The sequence below is a fragment of the Pararge aegeria genome, chromosome 5, assembly GCF_905163445.1.
Source record: "Pararge aegeria chromosome 5, ilParAegt1.1, whole genome shotgun sequence".
Taxonomy (NCBI): Eukaryota; Metazoa; Arthropoda; class Insecta; order Lepidoptera; family Nymphalidae; genus Pararge; species Pararge aegeria.
This window is the reverse complement of record NC_053184.1, coordinates 14768751-14793985: the sequence shown is the minus strand read 5'-3', so window position 1 is coordinate 14793985 and position 25235 is coordinate 14768751. Positions and strand designations below refer to the sequence as shown.

The 25235-nt window shown below is 38.3% G+C and overlaps 1 protein-coding gene and 1 pseudogene across 6 annotated transcripts in view; one reads left to right on the top strand and one right to left on the bottom strand.

The window, feature by feature from the left end:
* Positions 1-1700: 1700 nt before the first annotated feature.
* The window catches only part of LOC120624073 (protein sprouty), a 62134-nt gene continuing 38599 nt past the window's right edge, over positions 1701-25235 (bottom strand). For 4 of the 6 annotated variants that reach the window (XM_039890404.1, XM_039890405.1, XM_039890408.1 and 1 more), the window contains exon 4: positions 1701-2789. In XM_039890404.1, the coding sequence (XP_039746338.1) occupies positions 2092-2733 (642 nt within the window). In that variant the 5' untranslated portion in view covers positions 2734-2789 and the 3' untranslated portion in view covers positions 1701-2091. The other 2 variants (XM_039890403.1, XM_039890409.1) reach the window with 2 other exon arrangements.
* On the top strand, positions 9222-10143 carry LOC120623959 (annotated as a pseudogene).

Sequence of the window (25235 nt, the reverse complement as noted above, 5' to 3'; positions counted from 1 at the left end):
CGCAGCGATACATTGCTTTAATACTGGCGTTTACACACGTAGTTTTGGTCGGTGCAATCGACAGTGTCGTGCATAGAGGGTATGCACAGGGTATGCAGGTGATATAAAATGATAAAACTCTCCAGTACGAGTTATAAAAACTTAAGGGTCGGTTTTTATAACTCCTACAATGCCTACCCTTAAGTTTTATTTAACTCGTACTGGAGTTTTTCGGCAAATATCTCTCCAGACTCCTTTTATCCACCATCCATTATGAGATAATATTCAAAAAACATGGCCAAGAACAGCATCAGTATCCTTACTGTAATAATTCTATTTTCGCAACCGCGTATCGAAACACTATACCGAGATGGCAAAATTGACGTAATGCGAGTTTTTTGGAGTCGAAAATTCGGTACTACAATTTTTTATTTAACCAATGTGTTGCCAGCAGTACTAGTAGAAGATTTGTGGACAAATTTGAGCTCTAAAGCTGAGCTTCTAGAAAATCAAAAAGTGTGGTAGTTCTTATTCGACGGGTCAGTTCAGACAGAACGAATAGCTTATAGCAGAAAATTGTATAAATGGCAACACTCGATAGTGCGCTTCGAGATTTTCGGTCGAGACTGCACAAGGATTTTTCCTTTGTCTGAACTGGCCCTACACAACGGGGTACGCGTACAACGCTGGGTCCAAGAGTTTGCTTTTATATCAGGGTATCAGCTGTTAATAATTAAACTGTTTTGTTGTACATTTATATCCATAGTACATATCTTATTAATGGCCCACGTGAATTATTTTGAAAGCACCATAGCAGCTTCGAACTAAACTCGGGCAAAACCAGACGCCATTAAGCATTTTTTATTTTTCTTCCAAAAAATGTGCCGCAGAAAAGACTCACGGAATACCCACAAAATAAAATAGCTTTTTGTAACTAATTGGAATACATAGGACAATTAAATAAGTCCTATTTCATATTACGTGTTGTTCACTGAGAATTGATTTCGGGTAAAACGCTAGAAGCAAAATAAAACAACAATTACTGACTTTGAACAGTTGCATCGAAAAAGGACAGAAGTAGATTAATTTTGTAGTATCGGCGTCATGATGTGAACATAATAGTGGGAATTACGCGTAACCGGAGGTTATTAACTAAAAATATAGAATATCATTCGTAGTATATAAAATATAGATTATCATTCGAGTGGAAACTGTTGCGTATATTTACGGAGTACATTCCTGTGATGAAATAAACATGCAGCGGTGGAAGGAAGAGTGAGACAGGAGGCGCATCCTGCCGCGCGCCCGCAGGAAGCGCCGCGCCTCGCTTCCTCCGCGACCACACGCCCACTATTTATACACCGACCGCGCGGCCAGCCCGCTGCGGAACCCGCTCCGTGTTCACTGAATCTGTCGGATGGAGCCCGCTGTTCAGAGGCCTTAACCGCTTATTCATGAAGTCTTTTTTTATGATATCTGTTACCTCAACGTGTAACTAATGTTCAGGGTTTTGAAAATATACTTAGGTTGTTCGGGCGCATGCGAGAATAAGTCCCACTCATTCCGCGAGCAATGGTCTGGGACTCGTTGATACAATATAATCGATATTAATTTTAAATGCTCCAATTAATTATTCTGGCCAATGCAGAGCTTCAGCTAATTGGAGCATTGTCTTATAAGTAAGGTGAAAGAAAACAAATATTGTAGTAAACATTCGTATTTATAATATAATGTCGTTTTATTTACAAATAAATACAAATTCAGTTAATAAATAAATGGTAAATTATCTACATCTTAATAAGTAAGTTTTATATCTCATTCATTTCTTAATCTTCTTCCTTGGATTTGTGTGGAATCCAAAATACTAAATGTTTGCGTTTTCTTATGACACGTTTCGGTCTCAAGAAAATTTGAGACTTTGCGTTCGGGCGACACGTTCACGTACATTCACACACTAGACGACTATATTTACAAGACACGGGCACTCTGGCGCGGGGCGGCTGCAGTCCGCGGCCCCGCGCCCTCACTGCACACGAGTCCACCCCGCGCGGCGCGCTCGGAGCTTCCGCTCGCCAATAAATATTTGTACAACGCGGGCGCCCGGGCGGCGGACTAGATAATACTGGAGAGCGGCGGCGGCGCGTCAGCGCAGCGGCAGCCGGAGCGGCGCGCGCGCGCATACACCGCCGCGCCCGCCGCCGCGCAGCCGCGCAGCGGCCAGTACAGCCACAGGCACGGCAGCGGCACGGACAGCGCCGCTACGCACGCCAGGCGCGGCCCGCACGCGCATGGCTCGCCCGCCTCCTCCTCGCCGCTCCCGCAGTGGTAGAACAGCGCCTTGGCGCAGCACATGCACGACGCGTAGTCCACGCACGCCTCCGCGCTGCACAGGCACGAGCCGCACAGCCAGTGCGACGGCAGCGGCCGCGGCCGCGCGCACTGCGAGCAGCGGCAGCGGCCGCACTCGGCGCACACGATCGAGTCGGCGGGCGCACGCCGCTTGTCGGCGCCGGGCTGCGCCGTCACCGGCTTGAGTGGCTGTGCGGCGGCGTGGCGGTGAGGCGGCGCGGGCGGTGCGCGGCGCGGCGCCTCCACGTACGCGTTGCGCTCGCGCTCGGTTTCAGGGCGCGGCCGCAGCAGCGACACGGCGGGCTGGCGCGCGCCGCCCGCGCCGCCGGCCGCGCCCGCACCGTGCACGCGCGCCGCCGGCTTGGGCGGCCGGGGCGGCGCCGCCGGCCCGCCATACTCGTCCATCGAGTCGTCTAACGGCTCTCGGGGCCGTCGCCTTCCTGTTCCCTCATCGTCCCCACCTGCGGAACAAGAAATTGCTATCGTTATTATTATGGTAAATACAAATTCCGTTACTAATAAACATTGCAAAGCGGTTGCATGATTACAAAATGTTTAGACTTCTTCTTTCGAATGCCAAATTATTGAGAACAGATAGAGAGAAAACATCATACAAGCAATCAACAGTGTTTATTAGTAGGAAGACCTTTCAAAAGATAGTTATATTTGCAACTTTAACAGTTAGTTCTAATGCGCAAAAGACTTGTCCAATGTCACCGTCTGTCCGCCTATTGCAACCTAGTCAGCATAGCCGCAGCATAGCCTAGCGTAGCATGTTTATCAAGGCTTCGTATTATGTGAAACCCGGAGTTAGGAAATTGACAGTGTTTAACCCAGTGTCGCGGAGAGCACGTTAAGCCATCGATTTAGGGTAATATTACAAATGAAATAACAATCGTAAAAGCTAACCAACTCACTTTGGAGCAGTGCTTAAAAGAGCGTGATTTTAAAGTCTGTTATGATGATACGCGCATACTGAAAGAAGTCCAATGGCTCTGACCCATGTACGATTCATAAACGACTAAAATGAACAATTTGCGTCCGGCCGCGTGCGTGAAACAGGATATAGACAAATGATATCAAAACCGGAATGTCCAGTCGTGAAAAGGAGGGTGGTTGGCGAGCTTGAATGAATCAAGAAATAGAATGCCACGAAATTATCATTCAATAATGTTGACACGAAAGTTATTCTGTACAACTGCGTAAAGCCGCATCATTATAAATTAAGGCAAGGGAGAGAATATTGTAGTTAAAATCTACGCGCACATGAGTGTATCTCGACGACATGATTAAGTTATATTGTCTTTAACTATGCACTTAATTTTTATAAGTTTACATCCATACGAATAGTCAATCAATTAAGGTATCGGAAAACCAAAGAGAACATTACATAAATGCCTTTCCAAATTTTCATTGCTAAAAAGCTAATAAGTTTAGCTCGCCAGAGCTGGTATTAGATCAGTACCGGACTTTCTAGATCATGGTTTACGAGAAACGATGAATTAAGAGCGCAGGTCTATATAATACCTAGATAGAGAGATAGTTTTCATAATAAATGAGACCAGCTAAACATAGAAATCCATAATAATAATTAATTTATGTTTATTGACCCTTAATGAGGAAATTGATGATTAGCAGTCATTCTTATTCAATCCCAAGGCACTTACACCTTTGGTCTGGTTTATGACCTCAGCCGATCTAAATGATGAGAAGAAGTCCGTTAGAAAAAAAAAAGTCATTTTTCGTATTGAAAATAGATGGCCCGATTCTATAGGTAAAATAAGTGGGTATTAAAATTTCAAATGCCAGAATTAGAATAGGTTGGTATACATGATTAGAAAACCTAGTTTGCAAAAACTTTTTGGTAAGATTTAGTATTATAAATTGATAAAAGAACTCTATCCAGGAAGTTAGAATAAAGCAGACTGTCGAAATACCCCACGATATTTCAACAACTTAATAAACAAATGACATCTAAGTTACCTTTTCTCATAAATCAGATTATGTTGCGGTGCTGTATTTATTGCAATTGAAAATAAAAGTGAATATCTAAGAAATTATAACAAAGCAAATCGATATAGGCATCTGCATTTATCCGAAGATTTATTAATATTACGTTAGTGTGTTGAATAAACAATCTCAATCGATATGTAAAGGTAGGATAAATTAAAGTAGTGCAAACAGAATACTTTTTTTTTGTGTGGCACATGAATACGTTACCTAAATGCAACTGCATTAGATTCTGAACATCTGTTCAGAATCTAATGCAGGATAAAATTACTTTTGGTTTCGTTGAAAGGAAATCTAACAAGGTAAATATAACAAGGTCACTACTACAGTTTAAAAAAAAATCTTATTTATAGCACTATCGTGTTATATCGCGTGTATAAACTTTTGTTTCTTTTAAATATAAATACCGATCGTTGGATGTTTATATAACCCCAAAACTTTAAATTCAATTATGGAACTTCCTTTATGAAACCCATTTTCCTGGATTTCTTGTACACTGAACTCTTGTATATTAAAGGTACCTATAACTTCATAAGGTCGGTTGATATGAAGCCAGAATTATTAATTAATTACCAAATCATAATTCAGATGAATTAGCTACTGATACAAGTTAATGTCGCTACGCTACAATAATCGTATCGTATAATAATTTAAGAACTAAAGCATTTCCCAGACATGGATAAAACTTATAAATCTCTAACTCTTCAATATGACTACTGTAATGGTTTTCTCGTATATTCATATTTAAGGTCTCATAAAATGTGAATACGTCTAGTACGTATGTAGTAAAAGTTAACAGCGTACAATTTACATTAGAATTGCTTTCTCATTTAAATCTAGTGAGACTGGTAATTATCAAATAATCATAAATCCTGAAGAGCGAAAAAAGCGCAACAGCAGACTTTTCTCCAAGTTCCAACTTGACTCTTGGGTTTTCTTCTTTAAGAGGAAGGGTATCCCCAATAGTTTTTCTCTCGCGGCTTTATAGTGACAGCTATTTATTGGAAATTCCAATACTTTTTAATAAAAACGGGCACTAATATTAATTTATTGCTTACAGCATAGTTCATTTCGAACTTCAATAGGTTATAAAAAACAGAATCATGTTATCTATAAATTAATTGAAATTTATTATGGTCTAATTAAACGTTGAAAAATGAGGAGGATATCGCTTCTACCGCAAATTATCTATTTCTGTTTCATATTAAACTATAATAAAACTGCAACTACTAACTGCGTTTTAACCCGTCTTTGCATCCCGCATCTTTGAAGGATCATTATGCTGAAACTGCGGTTTGGCTTTTAATGTCACTTACTCAGTATAATTATATGAATATTTTGGATATTATTGCCTCCAAAGAATAATTGTGTTCTTTTGAGACGATTGAAAATAAAAATACAATATAGTTAAAAGTACGTTAGTTTTAATCAAATTAAAAAGCAATAATAAAACATCTACCAAAGGCGTTTAATAACGACACTAAACACTATCAAGGTAGACTGATAGTTGTCAGTAATAATACTTATATCTAGTAATAATTATAAGCTTTTAAATTCATATAAAAGAAAACATTCCCATTTGGTTCAATTATACAGGTCACACAAACTAGAAATCACTTTGGTGCCAGTTTCTACTTCCCATTTGTGCAGCAAAACATAACATAAATATATTTATAGTTTAACTACGACCATACGATATTTCATTCATAACAGCAAATAAGATGTAATGGCTGAAAACGGCAAAAGCCGTCAGTATGCCTCTCTAATAGAGAATTCCATATTTGTTCTAGTCCTAGGACCAAGCAAACGGAAACGGACGCAAAAAAATCTTGCGAGACACTAAACCGCTATTGATTGCCTCATCTGATGACAAATAGGCTGCCTCATTTTTTGCGCCAAGAATCAGCCTGGCGCTGAACACAGCGCGGGAATGCAGCCAGCATTCCACTCCACGTGGGCATGACCTGCGTATAATAAGCTGCGAATTGATGCGACATGATCTTGACTTATTTTAGACTCGAGTAGGAAATACGAGTTTTAAAAGGAAACCAGCGAGAACAATAAATTCGCAAAAAATATGCATAAGTGCAATAACTATTTCCAAAGATAGCATCCAGCAAGAAGCAGGGAAATTCGGACAGAAGTAAAAGCTTATTGCATACATCCTATGGTGAATATGTTCGCGAAAAGACTACAAATGTTTGACGACCGTAATGGAATTCCGACATGACATTATTATCATTGCATTTCTCAAAATGAAATGAGTTAGACAGTAACTATGCAAGAAACTTAATGATGTTTCGGCAATTTCCTTTCATTTGGTGTTTGGTCATTCAACAACCTGGTAGGTGTCCTTTCATGCAAAAATTCGATGATTACTGATCGGAATATTGACTATTAATAAATCTTATATCTTCAGGTGGTAGATCTAATTTAATAGTGCTGCCCTTTTACTACTTTTCCCCTTGTATCAGTATAGCTCTGCTAAGTTCAACTAGCTATCTGATTATTTTGGATTAGATTGATTGAACTTCGGCTGTTAGAGATTATAAATTCATGACATTTGAAGGATAGATCGATTGAAATATTTTTGAATATTTTGCTTGAAAAATGAAAACGAGGATGATATCAATTATAATCATCATGCTTTTATTTTATTATTTTAAATTTCGATGGGACTTTTCGTCCATGAAATACATGAAGAATGTTGAGTTTAATTAAAAATCGTAATTCCTCGGTTAGTCCAACCAATGTTGCTACTAGTTCCCTCTTCAGAGTCGGTGTAATTGGGTTCATAGTATTTAGCAAATGGATGATAAACTGTTATATTATTTTAACAAATATATATTGTTACCTATTTGATGCCTGGCTTTGAAAATAATCTGGCTTGTTTTTGATCACGGACATCGCTCCGCGTCTGACAAATGTTTGTCATTAGGCAGAAAAAATCAAAGTCATGTCCGTAAGAAACGGGGAATCACGTAGTAGAAAATTCAATGGGGTTGAAGAATTTCGACCAAATATTCTTCTCCATCCTAAAAAAACTTATTAATGGAAAAATTTCCAGTTCAAAAGAAGAACAGGGATCTCTTTCAGGGGAGAGCAACTGGGATTTTGATAATCTCATCTTGTGATCACTAATACAGCAAATAAAAAACAGATTATAGCCTATTTGCTGCGGTGGGATTTATAATATCTTCAACTATTTGCATATATGTAAACTATGACAGGCATCTGGCTTCCATAAGTGTCTGCCTATCTTCGATGAAATAAAGTGGCGTTTACACTAAAAATTATTTATTAATTAAAAGTAGTATTTCTGGTTAGGTTATAACTCATTATTTGTAATAAATTGGCAACCTTGAGATTATTTTGAACTAAAATCGGTACGAATTTTTACGTTATTTAATTTTAATGCATACAATTTAGTTTTTTTTTTCAGGAAATTTATCAACGTTTTGTTTTTTTTTGTCACTTGCTGGATCTAGACATCTTTACATGTATTCTTTAAAGATACATCCTTCGTATATAAGCGCTTTCTTCGATTTTTGTCTTTTAGAAAAATGTAGGTATGTAAGGTCTACGATACCTTTAAGTTGGTTTCAATATTTGCTGGATTTTGAAAATAATCGGTAAAAAAAAATTTCCGGTAGGTACTTTAAATTGTATTATCAGAAACAAATATGTATGTTATCAGTCCAAAATCTCTATACGACCTCAAAGATGATGAACCTTGCTACTTTTTTTTCACGTAAATAGAATAAATACCGTATGAATTTTTATTACAAAAATTTCTTTAAAAAATTGAATATAGATACTTTGACTTTGAAAGTTAGACACTTACACAGTTTTTTCAGTTCAGTAGTGCAGTTTTATTTCGCGCAGGTTATTACAAATTAATAAAAATAATTTCTTGTCATAAGTGGATAATTGTTTCCAAAAAATCTTTTTTTAGTAGAATTGAAAAAAAACATCGTATTTTGTTATTAAAACAGAAACTTTATCGGTATTAAATTAGTATTCCCATAAAATATACAAATGTGGCCATTAATGCTTTGACATTATGAATATTAATTTAAGAAATTTCGTCTAGTAGGTATATTATTTTACACATGACAGCCAGAACGCCATCGTCGTTTCTTAATTGGAATCTGTTGGATAGATTATGGACCGAATTTTAATGAATAAAATGTGTTCATATATATTATTACAGTTTGTCTCCATAAAACTAAGTTCGTGAAACATGTTTAGTAGGAATCGTATCTAATGAAAAGTTAGATTGTATTTACTTCGTCCAATTCGTTAAGTTAAACCTCATAAAGTTTCGTACTAGATAGACCGCGTACCTATTGTTTACAAACCGTTTTTTCTTATCAACGTTCAGTTATCGAAACCTTGTCGAAATTGGTCCCTGTTGCTATAATAATTCCGATTTCGTCGATCGAAATATGTTTTATAGCTTTATATTTTATCTATTTTCGACTCAATAGTCCCCCAAATCAGTTTAAGTTTTTAAGATTCTCAAACCGTATGCGCATTAAATGCTTGAATGTGAATTTACGTGTTGGAAACTCACTAGATACAGTAAGACGTCTGTATTAACAGAATGGAAGTTGTATCTTTCTAATGATGTTTGAAGCAGCATTATAAATGAAAGCATTCTCAAACTCGTCGGCGGAGAAGTTCTCGCCGCGAGGCGCAAAGCGCACACGTGCGACGTTTCTACATGCTAGCAGGCCTTGTCGGTCGCCAGGCACGACGCGACTGTCATTCATGTTTGCTCGTTTTTTCGCGATCAGAGTAATTACTGCCTTCACGATACACGCGGGCCATAAAACCTAGCCGGACGAATCCGCTCCGACTCGTCACATCCTGGACGCGCAATGACGTTGGACAAGTACTTACGAAGCAGACGTTCCACGGTCACACGTCTCCTACACACATCTCACAAGGGCACTCGGGCCGACTGGCCCCACACACTGCACTGAGCTCTGGAGCTCGTGCCGCACCGAAACCGCGCCGGTAGGCTCACTGACACACAAAAATACGGCAGAACCACCGAATTTTGGCCGCGCAAATCCACGGGAAGGCTCAAAGACCGGCGCGGTCCGGAGCGGCACCTGGCGCGGGCGGGGGGCAGCCCACGCACCGGCCTCGATTCTCGTCCGCCCGCCGCGCGGTTATCACTGCAATATGGCCGCTACTCACTTCCTCGGTGAAGTTCTTCGTTGATTTCTACTCCTGATCTCGATGACGGCGATTTTCGTAACCGTTCCGAACTCGTGCGGATTCACTGCACTTATTCTTATACACATTTTAATGGAAAACCGGGAGCGTTAGCGCTACGCTCCAACGAAACGACCGTTCCGTTCGCTGGCACATTCCGCACTGGCGTCGGGCGCGGGAGCGGGCCGGCGGAGGGCCGCGCCCCGCCGCCGCGCGTCCCTCCGCGCGCGCCTCGCCTTTTTATGAATGGAAGGCGGCCATACTGAATGAACCGCGTACACGAAGCGGTCGGCCGCTATTTTCGCAGGCAAAAGGGGACGGCGAGGGGGGCGGGGGCCGGAAGCGAGCTGCGAGCGCTTGCGGTGCCAAATTTTGCGGCGCGGGCGACGGCAACGGATGTGCTCGTTTATCGAGCTTCCGGCGAAATCCCCGCGCGGCCGCATCCGGGAATTAGGTTTCCGGTCGGCGAGAGTCGTGCCATGCCGCCCACTTTCGTCCTGTGATCGTACTATCTTTTGGTCCTTGAAAAAGCCCCAAGCCAACAACAACCTCAATCAATCTCGCCAAATTGCTGCATGAAAGTATGTATGCTCAGTATTAATTTTGGTTCGAAGATCAAAACGGATTAAAGATGACTGACTCCTTTTACCGGTTGAGTGAACCGAAGACAAGCAGTCGAGCAGCACTGACAGTGTTATCGCGACAGCAGTAAGTAGGTAGGTATATCAGTATAATTTCCGCAAGGTTGCAGCGACAATAAGGCACGTTGTGCACGCGGCGGCTCTGTGTCAAGGACGAGCGATAACGCTGCCATACGGGACGGCTGTCATCGTACTACTAGGTAGGCACTTCACCGAAATCAGTCTTATTCCTATCATCTCAAAATATTAATACTTTCTCTCTTTGATGTAGTTAGTAGATTTTTCCTGGATTTACTTGTTTTCCCCTAATCTTAAGCGAGCATATGCAAAACTGTTATTTATGTGACACCATTAAAGATTATTTCCTATCGCCTCAAAAACGATGCTTCATTTCATACGATTCTAGGATATTTCAAGGATCATATCGATTTATTTACCACTTAAAACAAAGATGTTGATATAGATATTTTACCTACCATATTAATCATTAATGGAATTACTCTTTACACCTAGATATTACTGGTGATTTCACTTTATTCAATACGCGCCTAGAGAGGAATTAAATAAAAATTTAACGGTCGCACCATTATTGTGCGGTTGATGCTTGCATCTGGACATTAGAAAAGGAAACCTCAGGTAGAGATAGTTTTTTTTTTGTTGGACACAAACTTCAAGTAACATTCATTCAAGCTCGCATTAATGCTTGGAATCGGTGGTTTGTGAATTAAAACTTATTATCTAACGTGATCTTTAAAAAGTTATGCCACAACAAACCAATTGCTTTAGGGTAGTGTCAAAATCGAACTCTTTCAAACTTCATCGGTTGAAATTGTTTTACAAGCAGTTGGCGTAATTGGAATTAAAATAAATATTCTCGAAATAATATTCATATTGCCGTGCCGTCTTCCATTACATGTAGTGCTATCTGTACTTTGGAAGCAACTGCACGGAACGAGAGAGCCATCAGAGAATATTTTGGTCTTATTCTTGTTGGGTTTAGACAGACCATTTTCCAGAAGCTTTGTGGTTCTACTAAATTGCTTAAGACAGAAATAAATTTAGAGAACATTTTCATTAAAGAGTCCAAATTAAGAAAGGTTTTTTTCGGATATTATATTGAAAGGTCCTACTATTGACATCCTGTTATTTTTTTTAACTCATAATCATGGTATGATTGAGGTTTCCAAAAAAAATTAAATCGGATCTTTACCCTTTTTTCTAATCTAGGGTAAATTCACGAAAAATATTTGATATATTTAGTATGTGCTTCATTCGATTTGGAGACAGACGTAGGGTATTTTTTAGCCCGGGAAAATATTATTATAATTCCAAAGGAAATCTGCAATTCCACGCGGATGAAGTCGCTTGTATCAGATAAATAATAGCTTAATACATGAAGGGTCTTTCGACTGGAACATTGGAATCGACATGTGTGCTAATGCCACCGGTTTTTTTAAAGAACTGCATCCGGGTCGGCGCATTTTTTGTTACATTAACGGTCGAACATCCGCTTGTACAAAAATGTGGGGAAAATAGTTTGACAGTTTAATCGTGTAAAATTTTTGCATACCAAGCCAACTACTAGGCCAACCGATAGTCTTTATTTGTTTATGACCCACAATTATTATATGAAATACATTATTATTTTTGGATTACTCCCGGAAGATCGCAGCAGTATATTCTAAAGAATTTAAGTTTTTCTCAGGACCATCAAACTCGAAATTTGTAATTATGAATTTCTTTATAGGATTAAGTTTATTACTAGTAAGAATTAAGCTGTTTCTTTTTAGTAATACTGATTATTAATACGGCCATAATTTGAATTTTTTTTATTAAAAGTATTGTTTCTCTTTCAGCTTAAAACCTAGACTGACATAATCAAAATATTATAACTGTCAAGTAATGTTTTATGTGGTACCACAAACCACATCAGCTAGCATATTCAAAATCGCCATCGTTTTGAGTACTAAGTAGGCAACAGAAATTTCTCTGAAAGCTATACTTTATTAAGATAATTTCCAATGTACCTACGCTTCTCAAGTGCCTTATACCAAAAACCAAGATTAAGAATTTGAGTGAATAATTTTCTTACATGACAGTTTTTATTCATCGGACATTTTAATACTAAGTAGAGGTGATTGCAGGTATTCCTTTGTTTATGATTTTACAATGCCGTTTGACAATGACTAGGTACTAAGGTATATATCAATACATACCCGATATGAAATGTGACGCCCCACGGGAACAATGGGTGGCCTAAATAGGTATAGCAAGTGAAAACGACACCATTGAGTTCCAATTGAAGCTACACAAGGTTTCTTCGTGGAATGCCAACGGTGGCGTACGGGAAAGTGCACAAAGCAAAGGTAAAATAACGTTTTTCTTGAATACGCTCTATATACTGCTCTTCGTTAAACGCATAAATGTAAAACATCGGTAACTCTTTTTTGTAAGGTTACTTTAAGGCTCTTGTCTATGTATATTTCCACAACATGGGCAGTAGGCGTGGATGAGTCAGATCCCATTATGTTTCTATTCATTCTGTTCATCATAGTATCATGTGGGCTTCGAATAATCACAGAATAGGTTATACTTTAAAGTACGGAAGTTCTATTCTATTATTTTTATTACGTGGCCCACCACATTGCTTATAAGTAAACAGCAACACTTCGCAGGGTATGTTAGGAATAAGTAAGTACTATAAAGTGCCACCTTGTGTCCATCAAACTAAGGCATGATGTTAAGCCCCATAAGCCCCAATACTCAGTCAACCGCGCTCTTTAGACCGGAACACGCAACGCTATTTGGAGGTTAAGATAAGCTTGGCGATCGGTAGTACTTCTCCAGACGAGGTCTGTCACAAAAAGCTCGACCTACTACTACTGAAAAGTAACTCGGTAGTTCACTTTTTTGATATTGTTATTAAGAAAGCTAGTCGAAATTTGAAAATTATCTATAAAAGTTATACCTATTGACGTAAAATTAAAGTTGTTTCGTGAAACGCATCGTTGGCAGACTATCCTCTATGCCAACAGATGAAAAGAGTTACGGCGATTTTCTGTACGCAAACGGCAAAAGATGAACAATTCCTACAAACTCGCAACCCTACTGAGCAGGTTGCTCAGTTACCCATCGGTTAATATGATGATGATAAAGTTGTAAAGTTTCACAAACAAATCAGAAAAAATAAAGCTCGTTTTGAGAAGAAATTAAAAAATTGTTGTAAATGAGAATTCGAGATCCATAGATCGTTTTCAAATATCGAAACAGATATCGTACCATCTATTGGTGAACTACTAAAGATGTACTTAAGCTTTCAAATTAGGTAAATTTAGTCTATCTAAGAGTATTAAACTTTTAGTAAAAGACTTGTAGGCTGGCAATCGTAAAGTCGTTTTCGTTTAGCAGAACACGTTAACGTTTAAGAAAAATGGAACTTATGAACCCTAGTTTAAAGCTCGAATTCGTCCATACTACAGTCAGCGCTTCTAGCAAAAAGTTTTTAAAATAAATATCAGTCTTCAAATATTACGACCTTAAAATTACAATTACAATCTACGGTTGTGAGCGTCATCATCATCATTGTATAAAAGTCCCACTGTTGGGCACAGGTCTTTCGTACATAGCATTGATAAAACAAGAGCATAAACCATAGAGCAAAGACATAGCTTGCAAATCATTTACTCTGGGAACATAAACGTGGGTTCGATAGAAATCAGGTTTCGTTTGTTATTCTGGAGGTGGCTCGCTCGTAAGCGGAAGCCTTCGCCTCCAACGCACTTTCCATCCGCCTCGCTTGCGACCGCGCCCGCGCAACCTTTTTTTCATTCAATGACTAGCGGTTACTTGTTACTTTGTCCGCGTGCAATCGTAGTGCAATCCTTACAAATTTTATAACGCGTAATGTTGTTTGTTTGTTTGTCCTTCTTTTACTTCGCAACTAATTAACAAATCGACTTGATTTTTGGTATAGCTTTAGTTGAAACTACGGAGAGTAGCATAGGCTTTTTGTCCCAGGAAAACAAACGGTTTACATGGTATTTGTAAAAAAACCATATTAAAATGGACGAAAAACACTGGCAAAAACTACTTAGTTGTTATTAAAATAATCCAGCTTTAATGCAATAAGGTAAAGTGATAATAACCGGGCTTAACCTGCTCTCCGGGGCACTACTCTGGCAGTCAAGTCCAATTTCCAAATCCAATTTCCTAACTCCAAAATTTTTGTAACCCGGTATTCAAACCCAAGTCTTTGTAATCCATCGGTAGTTGAACATAGTAATAACTAGACAGTAGACGTGAATTTTTCAATCATGTGCAAGAAGAAAAATAATACATTATATCAGTTTTCAATAGATTTTTTTTTAGTTATACCTAAAACGAAATAAATAAAACGACGGTAAATTTCAAAACACGATAATATTAAATAACCAATCATAAACTGCTTTTCTGTGGCATTATCACGTTTATCGTCCAACTGTTTTCTCAAAAAACGTTATCATTGAACTTCCTTCTACAGTTTGTCTTTTATCAATACCATTTTATTATAAAAACTAGCTGTTGCCCGCGACTTCGTCCGCGTTAATTAAAGGTTTTTACAAATCTTGCTGGAACCGGTTATTTCAAATTATTCTATGGCACTCTGCATCCATATCGGTCCACCCGTTCTGGCGTACTTAAGTGTTACTCAGCATCACACTCGGCATTCAGCATCATAAATTTCGCATTTATGATAGTTTCTAGTTTAAATGAATATAAGCGAACGTGCATCGCATCTAATACTGGACTAACTTCGAAGGATTGAAGGAGAATTAAGTGACCATCGGTTTCAGCTTCTATCCCTAACAACGAATAAATGAAGCGTAGGCACAAGATGACAAGTTACGCAGTACCGTCGTGACCATGATCCATGAAACTGGGACGAAATATCGACAAATACAAAAATATTATCGTGGTATGTACCGGTTGAACTACATATATTTAAGAAATGTTGCCACCAAAATCTTATTATAATCTTTAAGAATTAATAATCTTTAAGTGCTGATTTTTAAATGCTATTGTGACCTAACTTTGATAGTTATTTATTTATATATACTCTTTATTTGCACACAAATAAAAATACAGAAGAAGAATAAATATTACACATATTACCTCGCGGATTTTTCTCTAGGTACTAATTTATACTCTAATTATGTGGTACATAGCTTTTATGTATCGTCAACAGTTATCTCAGCGCTCGACGAATAACAAAAGCAAAAAGTTGCCACTTTATTTTCTTTTGGATTACTAATATCTTAAAAAAAAATTATAAATAATGCTTATGTTACTTCATGATAACTTGGTTTTCTATTTTTTTTAAATGGTTAAATGGGCCCAGTAGCTACGGAACCTATTGGGTACAAAAAGACACACAAAAAATCCTTCCAGTTTATAATATTGGTATAGATTAAGCGGGGTCTTTTTAGTAACGCTTGTATTATATCAACACGGGCGGCGATATTACGAAATAACCAGTCTGCTTACTTAACAGCGATAAATAGTATTGTTTTGAGCACGAATTATCTTTCCCGAGCACAAGAGGCGATAAGCGGTTCATAAGAGAGCAGCTGTAGTCTCAATACAAGATTTGTTCGCTCGCAATCGAAGTGTCGTTTTCGCACATCAAACTCTGTTGTGTTCAAGAAAAATTTACCTAATAACACTCGTTTCAAAGTCGCAAACCCTGTACGTCTGATTTTTTTTCTAAGAATGTTCTGTCAAAAGCCCGAGCTGAAGAATTTTAGGCAAATTTGAGTTTTAAATCCATTGCAATAAGATCCATTTTATACCGATGCTCAAGTATTTTCATATTCGATAACAACTCCTCGATTGCGAGCGAGCAAATCTTGAACTAAAGTTACTGTTTGTTTCAAATTACTATAGAATAGGATATATTTTTTATTGCTCACTGTTTACACACAGAAAGACACTCGACATGGTCTAAAAAAGCAAAACAGTAGGTATACCCGGTGTCGGGCGTACACTACTATTATTAAACTTAAATAAGTATAATAATATATGAAGCGGTGATAGCCCAGTGATATCGACTTCACTTCGGGGGGCCAAGTTTGAATCCCAGAACGCACCTCCAACTTTTCTAAGTTATGTTTGATTAATTAAAATATCACTTAATTCAACGGTAAAGGGAAACATCGCGAGGTTACCTGCATAACTGAGAGTTTTGCATAATGTTCTCAAAGGAGTGTGGAGTCCACAAATCCGCACTTAGCCAGCGTGGTGGACTACGGCCTTAACCCCTTCTCATTGTGGGAGGAGACCCGTGGCCTTTAGTGGGCCGGTAATAGGTTGATATGATGATGATGATGATATAAATTTAATAAGCTTTAACAATAATCATAAGTAATATTACTGTTGAATAAAAAAAATATAAAAGTATTAATATTAAAAAAAAAAGATAGTAAAGGAAATTAATAACTAAAATATCATCATTTTCCATCACCATTTTTTTTAAATCATTGTGAAACAAATCAATAACAGATTCATATTTTATTTTTAAAAAAATCATAGAATTTATGAATAGAACAGTCAGTTAAATTCATTAAGGGTAGTACCTATATTATGCTATTAGTATGCTAAACCTATAGTAAGGCTTTAGCACTTCTATCTAATAGCGTAACTACTATCTCAATATAACCCGAAAAAGCATGATAACTTTGGCCCAGTACTAAAAAGTAGTGGGCGTATTATGCCGGATGTTAGATAGATAAATAACATAACATTGACTTATTTTATGGCAATATGAATAATATACGACGCTATACATTTTACATGCTGGGGAAACTTTACTTTTTGACGGCCTTTCCGCGCGCAGCGGTGAACGCTGTGGTTTTAAGCCGGAGATCCCGGTTCGATTCCCCGCAGGGGCAATTTGGGAATTTACTGGGATATTGGCTTATATTGTTCCACGAATTCATGACCCTGATTTAACTTTTGACTGGTTAAATTACTTGTCTCAATTACTGTTGATATAAACTTCCGCCATACTCTAGTGGCCTGGGGGCATTATACGGTGGAGTTAGCTTATACCTACTATTACAGGTGCGATAGCTAACAGATTATCTTAACTTAGTATTAATAGTATTTTTCATCGCTAGTCTCTGATACTGTTCTTGTTTTATTCAGATCAGCATTCTTCATCATCATTCTAGGCCTATTTATATCCCACAGGTGGGCACAAGGGATTTCTCGTAGCAAAGAGGGCTTAGGAACTTTAACGCTCGTTGCCACTCTTTACTCGAACGCATAGTCCTTACCTATGTGTTATTTTTGGGGTACGACTACTTTATTTCTATAAATTAATTTGTCCTGTACTTTTCAGACAAACTCAAAAATTATTAACTCACGAATGAATACTTTGGTGCTCTTGTTTGTTCTTTTAATTCTTTCAATAAATGTCACAATGATTTAATGAAATCGATTAACTATCCCAAGTGGGAGGCTCCTGGTTGGCTAGACACCACCCGACCGACAAAGAAGTGCGGCTAAGCGATTTAGCGTTTTGGTATGATGTCGCGTAGAAACCAATAAGGAGTACGGGTTAAATATAACTGCCATACCCCCTGACAGGTGAGCCCGTTACCATCTTAAACTGCATCATCAATTACCACCAGGTGAGATTGTAGCGGTAGAGTCGCTAAAAGCAGACTGACTTTACGTTTCAAAAGGGATTATAAACTAGGCCTACTTGAAATAAATGAATTTTGAATTCTACCAGGCACCTATCTGTTATATCACCTACAAAGCATCTAAAGCATTTTCTTATACGCATTTGACGACCTTATCGCTATATAGCGATATGGTCGTCAAATAGTATCTTCTACCTTTACACGCTATTGTATGTATTTGTATTTTTGTGAATATTCATTCATGCCCCTGTTGATATAGAATGAATCTGTAAAAACTTGTAATTAGCTTAATTTTTACCAACTTATAAACGGTATACCTACTGTATTAACTTAAAGTAAAAATTAAATAATATTAAAATAAAAGAATTCACAAAAATGCATTCTAAATCTGTGATTTACTGACAATACCCATGTTTACTTACTATACCCAGTTGTCTAGTTGTTAGCATGTTCAACTACCGATCACGATGTGCTGGGTTCGATTCCCGAGTCGGGCCAAGAATTGTTGGGTATTTGGTTTTTCTCCTAACATTTATGACGTACCAAAAATCGCTCATCGCGGTTATAAAAGTATTTATTTCAAAAAAAACCATCTCATGTGTGTCGAGCCACGCGCTTAGGGTTCCGTAAACGCGACATACGCGGATTTAAAATGAGAACTTTATTGATTTTAGAAATGGCAAACCAAAAACAGTAAAATTTTACTAATAAATGATAGAAAAAGGTATAGATAGCTAGATGATAATATCCGATTCTCCACCGGAACCTAACGAATCGTATAAACAGAGGCCGTAACGCTTTATCATTGCGTGACGATTTCTACCAGTTAACTCCTACCGCAAGCCGCGTTGAGGGACTCCGTTCCAACAATATTAGTATTTATAATATACGTGAATACCTAAGTAAACATATTACGTCGTATATTGATCCAATGATAAATTTATAAAGAGTTCGTTGTCCAAGCAGCAGAACTTCGGCGAATACGGTTTCTAAGAAATAAATAAAAACAACATGTACCGCGTCGCGCCTGTTTTCGCGGATACTAAATTTTTTGCGATACTCAGCTTGTAAACATCTGTGGTAACATGACGAATTTACAGATATTATGTTTGCCTGGTAGATCAATTGGTTAGCATGTTTAACTATCAATCACGAAATCCTGGATAAGGGTCGTGTCGGGACAAAAATGGATAAGTAATGGGTTTTCCTGTTTTGAGCGGTTTGTTATGGCTGAAGTGAAGACACTTGTAGACGCTTTATGTTAGTTCACCTCACAATAATGTATATTTAAATGTATGAACGCTTTATAAGTGCATGTGATTGGCCTACATGAATAAAGAATTTTAGAACTCGAATAAGTAGTTTCGAGTGACAATTTGAGATGATGAAAACACCCAGCAAAGTTTTCGTATGCTTCTTCTTAACTACCCTTTACCCACGTAGCTTTCCTTTTAATCTTACGAATGTAATTATCACCATCATACTATCAAGTCCTAAATACCTATATGTAATCATCAGAAGTGTAGTAAAAGTAACGATTTGAATTTAAAAAAAAATAAACATTAATTAAAAGGTAGCAAAGCGATAGAGACAGACCGGCATAATATTTTAGATGTAACATAGCGTTATTGCTTACGTAAGACAAAAGCTAGAATGAAGGACCTCGTTGAATGGCCGCCGTGGCGCACGACTCACTCCATTCATGGCACGCACTTATCGAGTGACCTTCCATGCCCATGTGGTTATTTAGCGGCGGATGTGTGTAGTAGGTGGCGAATATTAGCCCGCGTGACCAGTTTATAATGGACTCAATATACTTCGAAATAAAGCTTAACTTCCTCCAAACTTATGCAGCGAGCGCTCCTAGCGGAACGATTGTGAAATAAGGATAAGTGCCCTCACTATATGATTTGTTCACCCGAAATCGAAGAGTCGATTTCGAGTATCGAAACCAGTATGCGTGATCGGAATAAATTGGATCATATTTTGCTTAAGAATTAAGGTAATGTCGGTCCGCTTATAAATATAGTCAGCAGCACTATTTATACAATCCTTGGACGATAGAGAATTGGGCTCTCTCAGACGACTATTGAATTACAAAAAAAAATTATTTGCCACTTGTGATTTGCTATTTATTGTCCTGCCAAATTAGTTTGCGCGTACTGTATGTTGTTTACTGTTGGTTTTCGTAGAGTCGATTTCGATCAATCGAGTTTACTGAAACGTTAGAGTGAAATGGCAGGCAAATTTGAGCTTGAACTTAATTAACATAAGATCCATTTTGTTAAGATGTTTACTAGATGAATACTCGAAAACGAATTCTCGGTTGCGAGCGAGCCAATCTGTACTAAGGGTACACTAATAGAACAAAATGTACAGCTTTAAAGCGAGACGCATAAGGTTTACTATGACCTCAGTGTTCCAATGCTCCAAAATGACATTCCGTATACAAGCGTCCGAATTACAACTAAGGGTGATAATAGTAATTAAAGAATTTACGACTTTTACGAAAAGACTAGCATTGCAAGCAAGATATGCATCTTACGCTAAGGGTGCTGACAGTGGTAAGCACAGTATTTACGACTTTAAATCTGAAATAACTAGGTACATTTTACTTTGACGCCCTTACTTTTCGAGCGAATTTACTAGCGAGCGCGCAAATTTTTACCACTGGACAGTCGGCATCGATCTAACGAATTTGTCAGCGATAAATACAAAGTCGCCTGTCACGTGAAGATGGAACATGCGCTGGATGAAATTCTCGTTTTAATTGAAGGCAATTACATAAATTCCACGTAGCGGTCGAGTGAGGGCGCGCGGGAGGCTGAGGTGAGGCGCGGGGAGGCGGTCGAATGTCGACCTTCCGTGAGGCCGTTCGACCGCCGCTCCGCTCTTGCTGCCACTATTAGCCCTAGGCTTTACTGAAGCGTAGCGGAAACTGACCATTATTAACTAGCTGTTGCCAGCTACTTCGCCCGCTTTGGGAAGGTTTTCTAAAAAAAAGCACAAGCAAAAAAAGACACTTTCGCATTTATAATATAAATATGGACTGCCTACAAAGAGAAGAATGGAAGGATAGAGTAAAAATTACAAAACTTAATTAGTATAAGCTCTATGTGTTGAGGTGGAAACCAGCTTTTTTCATAGCTGACTAGCCCATGTACGTCCAGGTAAGACGAGAACTACATCTTACAAAGTGAGGGTAGAATAAGTGAAGCAGAACTAAGATACCTCTCTATATATTTTTACTGTGGTGATAACAAAAATAAATTACCCGGCTAAGTTTATTGTGGGCTTTTCTTGGACCAGGGCGCGTTGGGAACCTTCGTAGCTTTCGGTTTAAGTTGGCGAACAAAGTTTCACCATCCCCTTACAATTATGTAAACATATATGTATGAACGCTTCATAAGTGCCTGTGATAGGCCTACATGAATAAAGAAATTTTGAATTTGAATTTGAATTTATTGTTGGTTCACAAGTGACTCGAAGATTTCTAGGGATGCTGCCTGGACACCAGTAAAATCTGGTCTCAATCATGACAAAAAGTCCTCATATGGAGCAGATCACCTATCTGGCAATAACTGGCATCCTTTCAATAAAGTACAACTAAGCATTAATCGAACTTATGGCGAATTTCGACTGCATTATAAGAAGGTAGTGGAGCTTTTCGTGACAGAGCTCATCCGGGGAAATACTTTTAGTAGTGAAGTACTTCCATCACATTGCTGATCACTAATGCATTGTAAAACGACATTACTGTATTTATGTCTATAATACGTTGCCGATGTAACCATATACACATTAAGCTTAAAACCTACGTGTCAGATTGATAGACACAGGGAGGCATTTTGCAGGATGTGCGTCTCGTTGAGAACATAAACAAGTAAGTATACTACGACAATACACACATCGCCATCCAGCCCAAAAGCGGTATCTAGTGTTATGGGTTTTAAGATGTCTGATGAATATTATTATGAATGATATACATAAATACTTATATTATACAGATAAACACCATGGCATTAAAACATATACATGTGCATTACACAAACATTTTCCAGTTGTGGGGAATCGAAGCCGCAGCCTTGGACACAGAAAGGGTCGCTGCCCACTGCTCCAATCAGCGTCAAAAACGTTTACCATATAACAAAAGATAAACTCAACGGTGTAAAATTGTCTCATTCCCTTACAAAAGTGAATAGAGGTCAAATTCGCTTCGCTTAGGCGAGTATACCTTTCTCCGCTCAATTTCTTAGCTGTGTCGCGTTTACGACACAAGCCGCAAGCGCAGGAAGCCACCTCAATCACCGACCCGAATGCCCCAACAACAATCACACACTCAATGCTGACATCCAAAACGATGTCAGAACGAAATGCCGGCGGGAATGTTTAAATACCATCACCAATAATGGAGGATGTAGAAAAAACTGAACTAACATGTTATTTGTTTTTTCTTTATTCCACTTCAAGCTAGCCATTGACTGCAATCTCATGAGGGATGACGCAGTTTAAGACAGTGGCGTGCAAAGAGGGTACAGGGTATACAGTTGATATAAAATGAAGAAATTCTCCAGTAGGTGTTTTTTATAACTCTTACAATGCCTATACTTAAGTTTTTTATAACACGTACTGGAGATTTTCTTCATTTTATATCATCTGCATACCCTCTATGCACGTCACTGGTAGTTGGCTAACCAGGTAGGGGGTATGGCCGTTATATTTAACCCATATTTACTCCTAATCGGTTTTCACGTGAAATCGGAACGCTAAGTCGCTTAGCGGCACGCCTTTGTCGGTAGGGTGGTATCATGCCGCGGCCGCTGATTCCCACCAGACCAGATCAGAGAAAATTCAGAAAATAAAAATCCTTCCAGGAATCGAACCCGGTACCAACCTCCAACCTCCAACCTCCAACTAAAAACTGCAGAGCTCACCGCTGCGCTAGTCTTAATGGAGGTCTTGGGTACAGGCCTCCAATCTCATTGGGATTTAGAGCTAAGGCCGACTACGCCGCTCCAATATGGTTTGCAGGAATTTTAATCCTAAAAAATCATAAAAAGTCATTTTATTATTCAGAACTATTATCTCTCCGCTTTGAAATATAAGTTCAGAAAGCATAGAATCTAGGAAAAAAGGAATAGTCATATTAAAAAAAAGATGAAAATAATTATTGGTAACGTTCATGTTCCACCCAGTGATAATTGGGAATTCTGCACTCGAAATCTTAAACGAGTACATATACCTAGGACACACGATCCAGTTACGTAGATCCAATTTCAAGAAAGAGGTGAACCGCCGAATCCAACTTGGATGGACAGCGCTTGAGAAACTTCTTGACATCTATTCGTCCAAAAACCTTCAGTGCCTGCGTACGGAACGCAAACGTGGTCGCCAAATATGGGCCTCATATGAAGGCTCAGAAATCCAACCAGGCCAGTTTTGTATTATTACATCGAACGATTTTATTACAGTGTCAAAATCTAAAAGCGCTCCTTTCTCTCACGAAAAATACCCACGACAAAATCTTATGCAGAAGTGATTAGAAAATTCCAAGCAAGTGACGCGCGCGTACAGGATGTACCACTGTGCACACAAGAAGCTAAAACGAAACAAGATTGAAATTTATTTGGCTTTAATACGGATGGGGCTATTTACCTACTTACAAAGTTATTTTAATTGCTTGCAAAACACGACTATTAGCTGTCCATCATCAAGACGACGCGACGCCACGACGCCTAATCCAATATCATGTTCTTTCACTAGAAGTAAACCCTTGACAGCAATCTCACCTGCTGGTAATTGATGAACCACTCTAAGATGGTTACGGGCTAATCTGTTAGGGGTATGGCAGTTATATTAAACCCATACCCCTAATCGGTTTTTATACACGATATCGTACCGGAGCGCTCAATCGCTTCTTTGATGATTGTAAATGTTCATGTTGGAAAAGAGCAACTACTGAGTTTCTTGACGACCGATTGGCGCAGTTTTCAGCGACCCTGCTTTCTGAGTCCAAGGCCGTGGGTTCGATTCCCATAACTGGAAAATGTTAGTGTGATGAGCATTAATGTTTTTCAGTGTCTGGGTGTTTGTTTATTCTAAGTATTTACGTATATTATTCATATAAATATTCATCAGTCATCTTAGTACAAATAACACAAGCTACGCTTTATTTGGGGCTAATTGGCGATGTGTGTATTGTCTTAGTGTATTTATTTATTTCTTCTTGCCTGCTCTTCTCGGTAGAATCTGCTCTCCGAACCGTTGGTAGAGACACTACAAACATACATACCTGACGTTTCAAAAGTGCTTATAAAGTGCTACTTAAAATAAATGAATTCTGATTTTTTTGATTTTTTTGAATTTTGTCAGTACCTACCCTACTGACACCGCAGAGGCCTCCCACCAGCGAAAAATTTAGAAGTATGAAGTTCTCATAATACCCCTGCCGGGAATCGAACTGTAATCAGTGGCGTGCATAGAGGGTATGCACAGGGTATGCAGATGATATAAAATGAAGAAAATCTCCAGTACGAGTTATAAACACTTAAGGGTAGGTTTTTTATAACTCTTACAAAGCCTATCCCTAAGTGTTTTATAACTCGTACTGGAGATTTTCTTCATTTAATATCATCTGCATACCCCGTGCATACCCCCTATGCAAGCCACTGACTGTAATCCATTGAAACTTTCACAAAATAAGTTGCCAAATAGCAGAATAGGCTCCGTCAAAATCATATTAACATTCCTGTAATTCATATTAACATTCCTGTAATTCATATAGAGTCAGTAAAACAAATTAAGGGGGTTTAGCGGCACCTCCGTATTCTATAAAAATCTTACACTAAATTTAGGCACTGCATCGAAGCTTCTGTCCATAATAATGTTATTCCTGAAATTCGTTTAAAATCTTTCATAAAATAAAGGCGCAGCCGACCCAATAAAATCATAATATTTCCGAAATTCATAATAACATAGAGTTGGTCACAAATTAAGGCAAAGAAGCGCCTCACTACTACAATCAATTTGATAGTTACTAGAACTTTTACGTGTTTATTTAAAATCACACAATCATATTTTTAGATTTATCCCACGAATCATACAAAAGTGAAAGGCCATCTATTAGTGTTCTTCAGTTTCTGAATCACTTTCTTTTAGTGCGCTACGAGTAGTTAAGTATTCCCAAGATGGAATAAAAACATGAGTGGGTATCTCAGTAAATTTTACACCATATTATTGACAAAAAATCTCAAGTTTCAGTTTTTCAGCAACTTTCTGAAATTACAATCAATATCATAATCATAATTATTTAATGAATTACCCACTGATGTACGAGACAATATTA